At 41.4% G+C, this 14,471-nt stretch overlaps 1 protein-coding gene across 1 annotated transcript in view; it reads left to right on the forward strand.

Moving 5' to 3' along the window:
* LOC126212827 (zinc finger protein 99-like) overlaps nucleotides 1–9,516 on the forward strand; it is a 103,841-nt gene extending 94,325 nt beyond the window's left edge. Inside the window, exon 6 of the mRNA XM_049940238.1 lies at nucleotides 9,226–9,516. Within this exon, the coding sequence (XP_049796195.1) occupies nucleotides 9,226–9,228 (3 nt within the window). The 3' untranslated portion in view covers nucleotides 9,229–9,516. The remainder of the gene's footprint in view (nucleotides 1–9,225) is intronic.
* The last annotated feature ends 4,955 nt before the right edge of the window (nucleotides 9,517–14,471 follow it).

Below are 14,471 nucleotides of genomic sequence, written 5' to 3' on the forward strand. Positions count from 1 at the left end.
AGGAACAGGTAAGAGATGTTCCAGAGGAAGTCGAAGAAGATCAAGATATAAATTTGCAGTGCGCCACAATGGACGAAATTAGGATTGCCTTGAAAACACTAAAAAATACAAAGCCTCCAGGCCTAGACAACATAGCACTGGAGCTCTTAAAAGCCGATATTGAAAGTGCTGTTAAAATGCTCCATCCTTTGCTGAAGCATATTTGGCTTCAAGAGAAATCTCCAAAGGAGTGGAAAAATGGCTTGGTGGTAAAGCTCCCAAAAAAAGGGAAATTTGTCAGACTGTAACAACTGGCGTGGTATTACCAAGGTCCTCACCAGAATTATTTTAAACAGAATTAAAGAATCTCTTGAAAAGCGACTGCTTAAAGAACAGGCCGGTTTTAGGGCACAACACAGCTGTGTTGATCTTATTAACACTCTTAGAATCATCTTAGAGCAAAGCAAAGAATTCCAAGCAACCATGTACCTGGCATTCATTGATTTTCAAAAGGCCTCTATTCTGTGAAACATAAAGTGCTCTGGCAGATGTTGCGGAAGTATGGCATACCACAGAAGATCTTAAACATCATAAAAGATCTATATGATGGCTAAGAATGCTGCATACTCCACAAGGGAAATATGACAGAGCCCATAAAAGTAACAACTGGAGTCCGGCAGGGTTGTATTTTGTCACCAACACTTTTTCTACTCATTGTAGACTGTTATGAGAAGAGTCACAGCAGGCAGGAGACGAGGAATCCAGTGGGGGATCCACGAACGTCTGGAGGATTTGGATTTTGCGGACGACATAGTTTTATTAGCTCCAACACTGACTGATATGCAAGCTAAATTAAACTTGCTGAAAGAAGATGCAGAGACAGCTGGCCTCGAGATAAATGCAGGCAAAACAAAGGAAATGAGAGTAAATTCAGGGAACATGGAGGTGCCCCTGTTAATAGGTGAGCAGCGAGTGGAGACTGTCAACTCATTCCTGTATCTGGGTGGTTTAGTGGCGGAAGATGGTGGAGCTGGAGATGACGTGAGAAACCACATTAAAAAGGCAAATGCTGCCTTCATACAATTGTATCCAATATGGAAAAATAGAAATATCACATACAAAACAAAAATCCGTATTTTTAATACAAATGTGAAGGCTGTCCTCCTGTACGCCAGTGAAAGCTGGAAAACGGATAAAAAGATAACAACCCAGTTACAAAGCTTCATAAATAGATGTCTTTGACGCATCATGAATATCCGGTGGCCAGAAAAAATATGTAATGAGGAGCTCTGACGAATAACAAACCAGATACCTATAGAAGACCAGATACGAGAGAGAAAGTGGGGCTGGTTGGGGCACACCTTGAGAACACCAGATGGAGCCATCGAGGAAAAAGCATTGGAATGGAATCCCCAGGGAACAAGGAAGAGAGGAAGACCAAGGGGCACATGGAAGAGGACAGTGGAAGGGGAAGCAAAAAGAGTTGGCAAGACCTGGGCAGAATTGAGGCAAATGGCCAAAGACAGAGACGGATGGCGAGTTCTTCTGGATGGCCTATGCCCCCAAAGGGGCCAAAGGAATTAAGTCAACTCAAGCTTTGTGAATATTGTAAACACCAACAGCTGGTTGTTCCATCCTGTTCCTTAGATATTAGGTGACGATGTTGTGTTTGTTTACATTGTGTTGTGTGTACACTGTAATTGCATTGTGACATTCCTGCCAGTTATTGTGTGATACTGAATGCAGCATGACTTGCTTGAAAGATGGTATCTCCCAAAGTGAAATAGTGGACATACTAATGGTTTTTGGTGATTGTAGGAAGATTATCATTCGTTCATATACCATGTTCATCAAAAAATATTCCATTGGATGTCAACCATTGTGACAGTTATTTGTTAACCTCTTCAAACAATATTGGTTGCAATGTCACCTGCTTGGAAGATGGCATTTTCCAGTGCAGACAAAGTGGACATGCTTATGGTTTATGATGACTGCAGGAAGAATGCTGTTCATTTGTGTACCATGTTCATTGAAAAATATCTCTGTAGCTTTCAAACATTGTGACAGTTATTTGTAAACCTTTTCAGACAATTACTTACAAGTGGTAGTGTAACCCCTAAAATATGTAACAGAATGAAATGTGTGACTGGAGAGGAGGGTGAAATAAATGTTGTGGTTGCTGTAGGAGTAGATCTGCAAAGTAGTTCCCATGTAATTGCATGAGGAATTGGCATGAGTCATGCAAGTGTATGTACTACACGTTCTGCATCATAATACACTCCATCCATATCACATATCTCTCCATAAAACACTGCATGGAAATGATTTTGTGAATCATGTGAGCTTTTGTACATGGACATTAATACATGATACTCTGTACATGTCATATATCTTGTTTATATATGAAGCAACATTTACTAATCATAGCCAAGCAAGTCTCAAAGACATGCACCATTGGTTGTTGACAATCCCCATTTTATTCGTTGGGTGGAATGTCAGCATCCATGGAGTTTAAATGTGTGGTGTGAAATAGTGCACCACCACATGATAGGCCTGTCATTCATAGAGGGAACACTGGATTTACATAAGTATCTCACCACCTAATGGACCATCTTCCGCAGATGTTAGAAGACGTTCCCCTTCAGACTAGAAGGAACCTGTGATATCAACATGACAGCTATCTGGTCCATAGTGCATGGCTATGATTGTGTGTCTTAAGGGATTGTTTCCTGATTTAGAGACTGGACAGGAAGGACGTGCACCTTGGATGGCTCATTTCCCAGATTTGATGCCACTGGCATTTCTGTGGCAGAACCTGAAAAACACTGTCTACAAGGTCATACCAATGACACCAGAAGATGTGAAATGGTGTATTGCTGCTTCCTGTGCTGCAATTTCCACTGAAATGCTAGAACATGTGCAGCAATCTTTGCATTGCAGACTGCAAGCTTTTACCGATACCAGTGGTGGTCATGTGTAGGCTTTGATGGTAGAGTGTTTCTTCACATGTCAGACCCCACAGTGGTACTGTATTCATCTTTGTTTGTTCTAGGTATTGTTGCATTTAACAACATGACACCTCTGGAGATGTATTAACATCTGAATAGGACTGCACAAATGCACTCATGTCTGATTCACATTCATTTGAGCCACCACATGGTTCAAATGTTCAACTTTACAATATTCAAACTATGATATCTCATAAACTATTTGCTCTAGATTTCTGCAATAAATACGATTGACATTCTAATTTACTCTATGTACTTTTGGTTGTAGTACTGTCAGTAGGCTTTGTTCCATTGAAATATTTGTACCTTTTGTAAATAAACACATTTGAAACTAATAGTACTGTGTAGAGGCTGCAAAGGTGGGCCCCTGAAACCTGTGTATCAATGGTGCCTTCCATTGCCAAAATATTTGCAATGATAGTTTTAGGTGATTCACCCTGTATTTACTTGTCATGTAGAAGGACTGAGTTTGCATTTTGCATCTGTAATAGTTCAAATTATGTAAATGTAGATGTGTAGCAGAAATTAAATAATTAGAAAACTTTTGCTCAGTGATACTATGATGTGAGACTTCCTGACAAATTAAAATCTGCGTGTTGGACCAAGAATCAAACCTGAGACCTTTGTGTTTCCTGGGCAAATGCTCAACTGACTGAGCTACACAAGGTCTTGGGCTTGATACCTAGTCCAGCACAGAGTTTTTAATCTGTCAGGAAGGTTCAATTTACTGCACATTCCACTGCAATACAAAAATTCATTTTTGAAAGTCTTTGATGAATTGTTTTGTAGATTGTCAGGCTAGTTCACTGTTGAAGGGGTATCAGGAACAGTGACAAAAGTAATGGACATTCAACATATAGTAAAGGAAAAATGTTATTCAATAATGCAAACATATGTTCATTGTAACCTCTAAGTGTGTAGGAATGATCCTTGGAGAAATAGATACAGTAGGCAGACACAGATAAACATAGTGCACACTCCTTTAATAACCACAGACAGGTACAGTAAGATTTGATTGTACAATACAAAAGTGGCCTAAGGCAAGACAAAGAGAACTATATAAAATATGTATCACACTTCACTGTTGCAGTAACTTGCTATTTTCAACACCTAGTCCACCTCAGCAGCCCCTTCCCCCCTTCGTTTTTTTAGAACAAAAAAGACCTTCAGCCCCATGAATGTCACACAATCGGCGTTTGAAAACCTATCTGCCTCATGTCCTGGTCAGTGGAAATTTCTGCATGCCTGGCTTTACAATCCCATGCTTGCTATTCGAACTGGTGTCACCTGTGTCTACTGTATGTGCATTGTCGACTGCTGGGTGAACCTGGCCCAGAGGTATGGAGGTGGTTTCCATCGAGTGTCCATATCCAGATGAGTCTGTTTAATCTGTTTGATAGGCACAAATTCTTCACATCTGTTCCAGCAAATGTTGAGTTTGTGGGCTCCGCTGCAGAACTTTGAATGGTTCCACGTATGGAGGCGATAGGGGGGGGGGCTAACAGATTCGTCACAAAGCCCGTGCACGAAAATGGGTTTATCTCCTTGAGGGTTGGGAGCGGTTGACAAAAGGACACCCATAGTCTCACAGAACTGTCTGCCAAACTAAAAACCGACTCCATTGAAGAGATGCATGCCGGCTAGTCTGAGAACAATTCGGCTGATAAATGTAATATTGTGCCATAAACTAACTGTGCCTGTGTGTGTTCCATGTCTTCTTTAAAGGCAGGCTGTGACCCTAACAACACAGTCAGTAAAGCCTCAGTCCATGTAACCTAACTACACGTCAGCACTGCCGTCTGACTGTGGTGAATATTTCCACTGGCACATTGCTGGCTGGAACTCATATGAATGTTGATGCAGCCGCACAGGCAAAACAGCTCCTGGAATAATGTGGACTCCAATTGTTGGCTCCTTTGGGTTATTATTGTTTGGTGTGTGCCATCCTGCAATCCAACCAATGAATAGTGCCCTTGCCATGGTTGTGGCAGTGATGTCAGTGAAGGGGAAGGCCACACCTCAGGCCATCTCATGAAGCAGTCTACAGTGGTAACCAAATAACAGTAGTCATTGGTGTATGGTAGTGGTCTGACCAGAGACACAAGGATGTGCCTAAACAGTTCTGTAGTCATGACAATGGATCCTGTTGGTACAGATTCACTTTGCACCTCTGGCAGTGATCCCACTGCCGTGCCCCTTTATGACAGTTTTTATTGATTCCAAGCCACACCACCTTTTTAGTCAGCAGCCATACAGTGGCTTGTAATCCTGGATGCAACAGTCCACGGAATGTATCAAAAACACCACGCCTAAAAAGCCTGGCTATGAAAACTTTTGTCATGCCATGCAAAACCTCGCACCACAAAGTTAAATGGCCTGATGGCGTCATCACTTGCTTGGAATGTCCTTGCTCCTGCAGGTTACATATCTCTGGTTCAAGTGCTTATGCACGTGTAATGTTGCCCCACTGTATGGTCTTCACACTTGCACAATATCTTGAGAGAAAGAACTGTTTTTGCTGACTCTTATGCGGCACACATTTATGTGGCAAACATCTGTTGTGAATTGCAATATGTAGTTCACTTGTCTAATCAACCTAGGCAAGACATTTGGCACTTTTCTGGAATAGTGCTGTAATCAGTGCATGGTCTGTATCAATTGTGAAGGCTCTTCCTTCGATCAAATCTCTGAAGTGCTGGACTGCTGCATAGAGCTCTCTGTCAGTAGCACTCCACGACATTTGCACATCTGTAAGTAGTTGGGGAAAAAAAAACAACATAAAGGTTGCCAAGCCACTTCGATGAATTGTTGGAGTATTGCCCCCACAGCCATCTGACTTGTTAGTCGTGAGAGTCAACAGTGCCTTAAACTACTGGTGCACCAGCAGGACTGCCTGCACAGCATACTCTCTTGCTTTCCCAAACACTGTCTCTTCTTCCAGATTCCCACATACCTTTTCTGATCCCGTCATGTGTTTTCCTTTGTGCAGATTTGTTAATGGTGGCAGCAATATCACAGCCTGAAGTAAGTGCCAATGATAATAATTTAGCATTCCAAGGAATCTTCTTAGATCTTTGAATGTTTTTGGCCTAGGAACATCCTGAACGGCCATCAGCTATTCTGCAAGTGGTGTGAGCTCTCCCAGTGAAACCTCAAAATCCATGGATTTCACTTTGGCCTGACCGAAAATGCATTTGTCATTGTTCACCACTACACTGGCATCCCACAGCTGTGTAAAAACTTGCAGTAGATGTTTCTTATGCTTGTCTTGCAACTGTGTACAGTATAGAATGTCATCCATATAACAGAATAAGCAGCTGAGTCCATGGAGGGATGGGGTGAGGTGGCACAGTTGTTAGCATACTGGACTCACATTCAGGAGGATGACAGTTAAAACCCATGTCCGGCCGTCCTGATTTAGGTTTTCCCTAAATTGCTCCAGGCAAATGCCAGATTGGTTCCTTTGAAAGGGCACGGCCAACTTCCTTCCCCATCCTTCCCTAACTGGATGGGACCACTGACTTCACTGTTTGGTCTCCTCCCCCAAATCAACCAACCAACCAATCCACAGAGGACCTGGTGAATGACACAAAAATATTCAAATAACCCAAAGGGTGTGGTGACTGCCATCTTGGCTATGTCAGACAGTGCCACCGGAATTTATGAGTATGCGCAGGTGAAATCAGCGATGGAGAAGATTGTTGCACCCACCACTGAATTGTTTGCATCCGTAACATTTGGTGTAGGATACTGATCCAGAATTGTCCTCGAATTTAATACCCAATAGTCATGCACAGCCTTCACGTGTCACTGCACTTCTTCACCATGTGCGTAGGTGAAGCCCATCGGCTTTCTGAAAGCCTTTTCACCACATTACTGATGTGCCTGTCTGTATCATTTTTTACTGTTGCAAACTTCTCAGGGCTGTGGCATGGTTGTCCTGGCATGGTGTGTATGAAATGATGTGTTTTATTCCGAACTGTTGCCTTAGCCTCTGACATAGAAAAAATACCTAAGAATTTGTTTAGAATGTGGCACCACCCTTTGTTGGGACTAGTGATTGTGATCAATGCCTTTTAGAGTAGTCCCCTCCTGATGTCCACAACAAAATTCTAATATTGAAAAAATAATCTACCCCCAGGATGGGCTCTGTAATGTTCACAGTGAAAAAGTTCCGTGCTAAGTGGTATTGTAAACTGAGAACTGACACTATACTCTGTAATTGTAATTCATGGCCATTCAATGGAAAGGTGTCGCTGTACTCTCTTGGTGAAACAAATCTCTCGGCAACTCACCAATATTCAAGTCTGTGTCACCAAACAGTCCTTCACTGACCATCTGTCTGTCGCAAACAGTCGTTTGAATTGGTCTGTAGTATTTGTAAATCCAACTCTCAGAAGTTGCCCTTCACATTCTGAGTTACTTGTTGTTTGATTGTGGCAGTAGAATTGCATCTCTACAGTCTCTTCAAAGTTAAAATTCTCGCACCACATGTGCACTAACACCCTCCTAGGAACAGGCTCGAACTTACAGTTCACCTGCATGTTGTTTCCTGTGTGCTATACGTATTCCAACATTCAGTAGCCTCCTCTGGTGCTGCTGTCATTGAACTCGGGACACATACCTAATTGAACAGTTGGGCATGAATGATGCAATGGCTACAGAAGAGGGGGATTGGGGTGGGTGCCTGATAAATCTTGTGTGCTCCCATGTTGCACCTTTTAGATTTCGTCGAACGAGTTTGGGTACTGACATGATGCCATGCATTTGCGTGCCTTGTCTCTCAACCTCGGATGGAACCAGTATAAATGAATCTTATCATATTATAACCTCTCCTCACACTGTCTGTTGCCTTGCCAGTGCCAACAGCTGGATTTTACATCTGATGCACGCAGCTTGTTTTTACATCTGATGCACGCAGCTTGTTTTGCAGAACTGCCACTTATGTGGCCAGAATCTGAATGCTTTCTGCTAGCTGCTTGGTGGTATGAACTGGTGCTTTTCCCTTGATGCTTGCTCTGGAACCATTGTGCTTGACCATTTCTGAAATGCTTGTTTCGGGGTCACAAGCTGAGAAATGATGCAGGTGACAGTGCTGCCAACTTTCAGTTCTGAGCATGCCACTAAAGCCTCAGATTTTTCTGCAGAAACAAATGGAGAGTTTATTGGTTTAATAATCAGAAACACAATAAGATTTGGTATAATGGAAAAAAGGTGCTGTAAGGCAAGACAAAGAAAACTGTCTAAAGATATATCACACTTCACTGTTGAGAATATTGTGAAGATGCTGAGTCAACAGAAAGACTGCTAAACAAGTAATCTTTCAACCAAAAGACTCTTCTGAATAAGAAAACATACACACACCCATTCATGCAGACACAACTCACACATGTGACCACTGTCTCTGGCCACTGAAGGCAGACTGCATTGTTGCAGTGACTTGTTATTTGCCAATCACTTGTCCACTAAAAGTGCATTTGATATTGTAAGATATTTTTGAAATGGTTATTTTATTACTAATACTGCCTTTAAGCTCTAAAGGTTTTTTGTAAACTACTGCAAGTCTTTTGAACTAGTAGTTCCATGTTACAAGGGTTTTGTCGTTATATGATTTTGATTGTAGAAGGGGAACTTGTGTGAGATGTTGTTGGCAAGTTAATATAATGGAAGTCAAGTCCATAACATGAACAAAATATTGGTTTTGATTACTTGAAGCTATAATGAGTCTATCCTAATTTACCATTAAAGTTACAACAAAACATTCAAATTTTGCTTGTATGTTTTATAACAATGTTTTGCCTAAATTATTTCCTGTAAATTCAAGTTGTGTACAATTGTATACGATTTTGATTTTAACAATAGAAATTTTGTAGTGATGAATCAAAGGAAATGATAATGTAAAGACTACTCTCTAATCTCACACTGAATAATATCAATTGTTATGTATCTCTGAGCAGGGGATGTACTGATGATGTGGAAGATGTGAAAAGTAAAATGTATGCCAGAGTGCACAAGACATGTACACAGTCTGTAGTATGCCTAATGAGGGTGGTCATTGTGTAAAGTCAGAACTTACGAGCAGTTAATAGAGTGACCACAGCAAATGTAATAAGAAACGAGATGTATTACCTCAGGAGAAGACTGAGCACTGCTCTGTGTGATTTATTTTGTGTTTGAAATAAATTTGGTTATTGTAACATTAGATTGCTTGTAAGTACTGTGGCATGTTCTCTTGTAGTAGCGTGGCTGATCTACAACCTGAGGCAAGACGAATATCAGATTGCAGTTATTGTGGAAATTTTCTGCTGTAAATGCCGATTACCAGCATTCAGTAAATTGTCTACATCACATGCAGCAAGAGGTATGAATGCAAGCTACATTACGTCAAGATGATAATGTAGTTACTTGTACATGCTAGTTATTACATGGAGCCATTGTTAAGAGCAGTTAGAATGGATGCAGTTTGTTGACCATCAGAAGGCCAGATCTAAAATTTGGGTACGTAGTATTGAAACAGGGAGAAGGTAAATATTTGTGATTTTTTGTGCAATACAAAGTGTAAAAATATTCAGTGTTTGCTATTTGATGAAAATTTCCTTGGAAATCCATTCATATTATGTAACTGTGTGTGTGACTAGAACTTACTAAAGATTTGAACACAATTACTGCTTCACTGTAAACTGGGATAGTGTACATTTTCGTGTGTGTTTTATGCAGCCTGGTTCTAATATAAAGAGGCCTTCATCCATTCAACATGACAACCCTTATTCAAAATCATTAAAGTAAGAGGTAACTATTTTCATACATTTAGAAGTAAAGTAATAAGTATTTTGTTGAAAGTATTTTACAGAAACAGGTTTTTCATTTTACTACTACTGGCATAGTAGAAGTGATTATTTTGTTGTTTCTTCAAGCTCATGAAAGTTAAAACAGTTGCACACGTTATTGGTTAACTGAAGTCCACAGATATGAGAGTGGCTCGAAGACCTCTTAACTAACAGAATCTAGTATGTTGTCCTCAATGGTGAGTGTTCATCAGAGACCAGGGTATCATCAGGAGTGCCCCAGAGAAGTGTGATAGGTTCAAATGGATCTGAGCACTATGGGACTTAACTGCTGAGGTCATCAGTCCCCTAGAACTAAGAACTACTTAAACCTAACCAACCTAAGGACATCACACACATCCATGCCTGAGGCAGGATTTGAACCTGCGACCGTAGTGGTCGCGCTGTTCCAGACTGTAGCGCCTAGGACCGCTCGGCCACTCAGGCCAGCGAAGTGTGAGAGGACCGCCATTGCTCTCTATATACATAAATGATTTGGCAGCTAGCTCTAAATGTAGAAAAATGTAAGTTAATGTGAATGAGTAGGAAAAACAAACCCACAATGTTCAGTGCAGCATTAGTAGTTTCACATACAGGAACAGAAAATGCTTATCAAAATCATATCTCACAAGTACCTACAAATTTAAATGTGATAAGTTAGCATATAATGTATGAAAAAGTCCCTTTTTTCCTATCTGTTAAAGATTCAGACGGTATCATTTTCTTGATACTCGTGCCAATATAATTCTAGCCATAAATGTGTACAGATATGGGTCACTCCTTAACAAATTGCCCAGAATAGTTAAGAACTGACGCCCACCCCCATACAAATCCTTGTAATCTTGTGTAACTGAAGTTCACCTAGATAAATAAGCATCTCCAGAATATGTTGCAGGACAAGTACTTTCCAGTTATGATGTAAAGAAGTTATATGAATTCAGAAGCTCAGACTGTCATAGACAAGCTCCTACCTAATTTCAAAATGCAATATTTTCATCAGTTTTTGTAGTAGAACCTTGTATTTTGTTTACAGAGGAAGATTTGTATTTTTATGTTCATGCTCCTTATATTGAATATTGATAATACGTCATAGAAATAATTGTAAAAAAATTATTTTAAATGATACTTGGTTATTATGATAGTTAAGGTATTGCTCCTAATAGATTCTCTTGAAAGGTTTTCAGTATTACAAGTATTTTTCCCTCCTGAAAAGAACAAGCTTGTAGAAATGATGGGGAAGGTGGAAAAACTATTTAAATTGGTGGTTTATGACTATCCTGTCAAATGTAAATTGCTAAATGGGGGCTACACTGGATTTTTCTAGGGCCAAATTACACTCCTGGAAATTGAAATAAGAACACCGTGAATTCATTGTCCCAGGAAGGGGAAACTTTATTGACACATTCCTGGGGTCAGATACATCACATGATCACACTGACAGAACCACAGGCACATAGACACAGGCAACAGAGCATGCACAATGTCGGCACTAGTACAGTGTATATCCACCTTTCGCAGCACTGCAGGCTGCTATTCTCCCATGGAGACGATCGTAGAGATGCTGGATGTAGTCCTGTGGAACGGCTTACCATGCCACTTCCACCTGGCGCCTCAGTTGGACCAGCGTTCGTGCTGGACGTGCAGACCGCATGAGATGACGCTTCATCCAGTCCCAAACATGCTCAATGGGGGACAGATCCGGAGATCTTGCTGGCCAGGGTAGTTGACTTACTCCTTCTAGAGCACGTTGGGTGGCACGGGATACATGCGGACGTGCATTGTCCTGTTGGAACAGCAAGTTCCCTTGCCGGTCTAGGAATGGTAGAACGATGGGGTCGATGACGGTTTGGATGTACCGTGCACTATTCAGTGTCCCCTCGACGATCACCAGTGGTGTACGGCCAGTGTAGGAGATCGCTCCCCACACCATGATGCCGGGTGTTGGCCCTGTGTGCCTCGGTCGTATGCAGTCCTGATTGTGGCGCTCACCTGCACGGCGCCAAACACGCATACGACCATCATTGGCACCAAGGCAGAAGCGACTCTCATCGCTGAAGACGACACGTCTCCATTCGTCCCTCCATTCACGCCTGTTGCGACACCACTGGAGGCGGGCTGCACGGTGTTGGGGCGTGAGCGGAAGACGGCCTAACGGTGTGCGGGACTGTAGCCCAGCTTCATGGAGATGGTTGCGAATGGTCCTCGCCGATACCCCAGGAGCAACAGTGTCCCTAATTTGCTGGGAAGTGGCGGTGCGGTCCCCTACGGCACTGCGTAGGATCCTACGGTCTTGGCGTGCATCCATGCGTCGCTGCGGTCCGGTCCCAGGTCGACGGGCACGTGCACCTTCCGCCGACCACTGGCGACAACATCGATGTACTGTGGAGACCTCACGCCCCACGTGTTGAGCAATTCGGCGGTACGTCCACCTGGCCTCCCGCATGCCCACTATACGCCCTCGCTCAAAGTCCGTCAACTGCACATACGGTTCAGGTCCACGCTGTCGCGGCATGCTACCAGTGTTAAAGACTGCGATGGAGCTCCATATGCCACGGCAAACTGGCTGACACTGACGGCGGTGGTGCACAAATGCTGCGCAGGTAGCGCCATTCGACGGCCAACACCGCGGTTGCTGGTGTGTCCGCTTTGCCGTGCGTGTGATCATTGCTTGTACAGCCCTCTCGCAGTGTCCGGAGCAATTATGGTGCGTCTGACACACCGGTGTCAATGTGTTCTTTTTTCCATTTCCAGGAGTGTATATATGAGAATTTGTTTATTACTACTAAATGTAATGAAGCATTCACTTTCTTTGAGTTGTGTGTTCACTGAGAATACAAGTTCCAAGCCCTTGTACTGACTTGTGGCTTGAGAAATGTGAATGCACTGACTAATCAACAAGTAGTTATATTATGATGAAGCAAGCCATTTGTACTATTTATATGAAGGAAAGGTAGGTTGTTTTCCCTCTCTTGTCCAACATAACTCCTTGTGGAAGTTGTAAATGTACTGTGCAAAATATAGTTGGTTCAAAATTGAAATAATATTTAGTAGCATATCAGTTACAGGTCTACCATACACATTTCCTGTCATTTTACTTGTTATTCTGTAATTAAATTGAGTTCTTATGTGCTGTGACTATCTGAAACAAAATAATTGCCAAGTAATGCATGCGTCAACCCTTCCCATGTTTCTCAGGTGAATCTTACTGAAATGCTGAATACAGTAATTTCCAATAATGATAGAGAAATCTAGTATATATTGCTAATTCAAATAATACAAAATACATTAAAATAGCGGAACTTGGTTGTCACTGACATGAAATACAGCCACACTATATGAAGATTAGATTACAGTGTAAAGTTATATAAACAACCAGAAAAATAGATTATGGAGTAGAAAAGATTGCTTTCATTTCTTACAACAGTTTATAAAATTGAAAGAAGTAAATTTTCAAATCTGCAATCTACATTTTAAATGTATTTGTACTGTCAAGTTACTTCACCATGTGGTGATATAATTAATGAATTCTTCACAAACTGCTCAAGTATCACAAGAATTTCTATTACAGTTTCCTGTTTGAATTGGTATTTAATTTTGTATTCGTTGCTCTTCATTCCTCCATGAGCCCCCTAATACTTCACCATTCTGTACCTTCTCTGTATCTAAATTGCATCTGTTTGCATAGTTGCCCCCTTTCCTAACCATCAAGAAATTGTGTAGGGCACATATACCTGAAACTGTTGTTATGGTTTGCTCAGGCTGTGCTATCAGTGGACGCCTCAATACTCTGAAATATAGTGCAATGTGGGCAAAAAAGTTTTAAACAACTATTCGTGCCCTTGACAATCTATAACTAAATACTCTGTTTGTACTTGGTTGATTATGAAAAGGATAATGCTCCATTAATTATGATTTCATTGCGAATGCATCATCAGCTACAATTACATAGAGGTGGCCTTTTCTATGTCTGGGAGTGCATGAGGCAGAGGAACATCAAGGCTGAAGGCTCCAGGGCTGAAGATAATGAACAGGTGATAAACACACCACCATCAGAAACTCTTCCATCACATCTTGCATCCATATACCATAACTTTTAATTTGCAACTACACATGCCAAAAAAACAATACCATGACAACGTTTGTAATTATAATAGTAGCTCCCACGGTGATTTGTAGCTTGCATCACAGTGTGCTTCCCATCCAGTGCCCCATGCACTGTGGAAATTACCAATCTTCTTCAAACTCCTTTGCCACTTGCATCCATTCACCAGTTGTTTCAGGGGGCTAGAAAAAGAAAATGATGTGTAATTGTTACATAATCTATTTAATAAGCTTATTACTTTTCATTACTTGACATTATAAAAAGAAACATTTTTTTTTTATAACCTAATCACAGTTACAACACAGACTAGTGTGAAAGTTGTTACTGTTTGACAGCTGAAGCAACAGTAGTGCTCCAAGTGGCGAAAAAGCAGATTGTCACATGCATCATAAGGATAATGCTTTTTTAGTTATTTCCTACTTAGTTAATGGAATAGTTGTTGTATTTTGCATTCCATGTGTTAGCAAGTTACCGAGAGACATTAGTTACCGTGAAATACATGTATAAACAGCCAGGTCGCACTGGTTCTGTGACAAGCTACAGCTCGTTCATGAATAA

The sequence above is a fragment of the Schistocerca nitens genome, chromosome 11 (assembly GCF_023898315.1).
Source record: "Schistocerca nitens isolate TAMUIC-IGC-003100 chromosome 11, iqSchNite1.1, whole genome shotgun sequence".
Classification (NCBI taxonomy): domain Eukaryota; kingdom Metazoa; phylum Arthropoda; class Insecta; order Orthoptera; family Acrididae; genus Schistocerca; species Schistocerca nitens.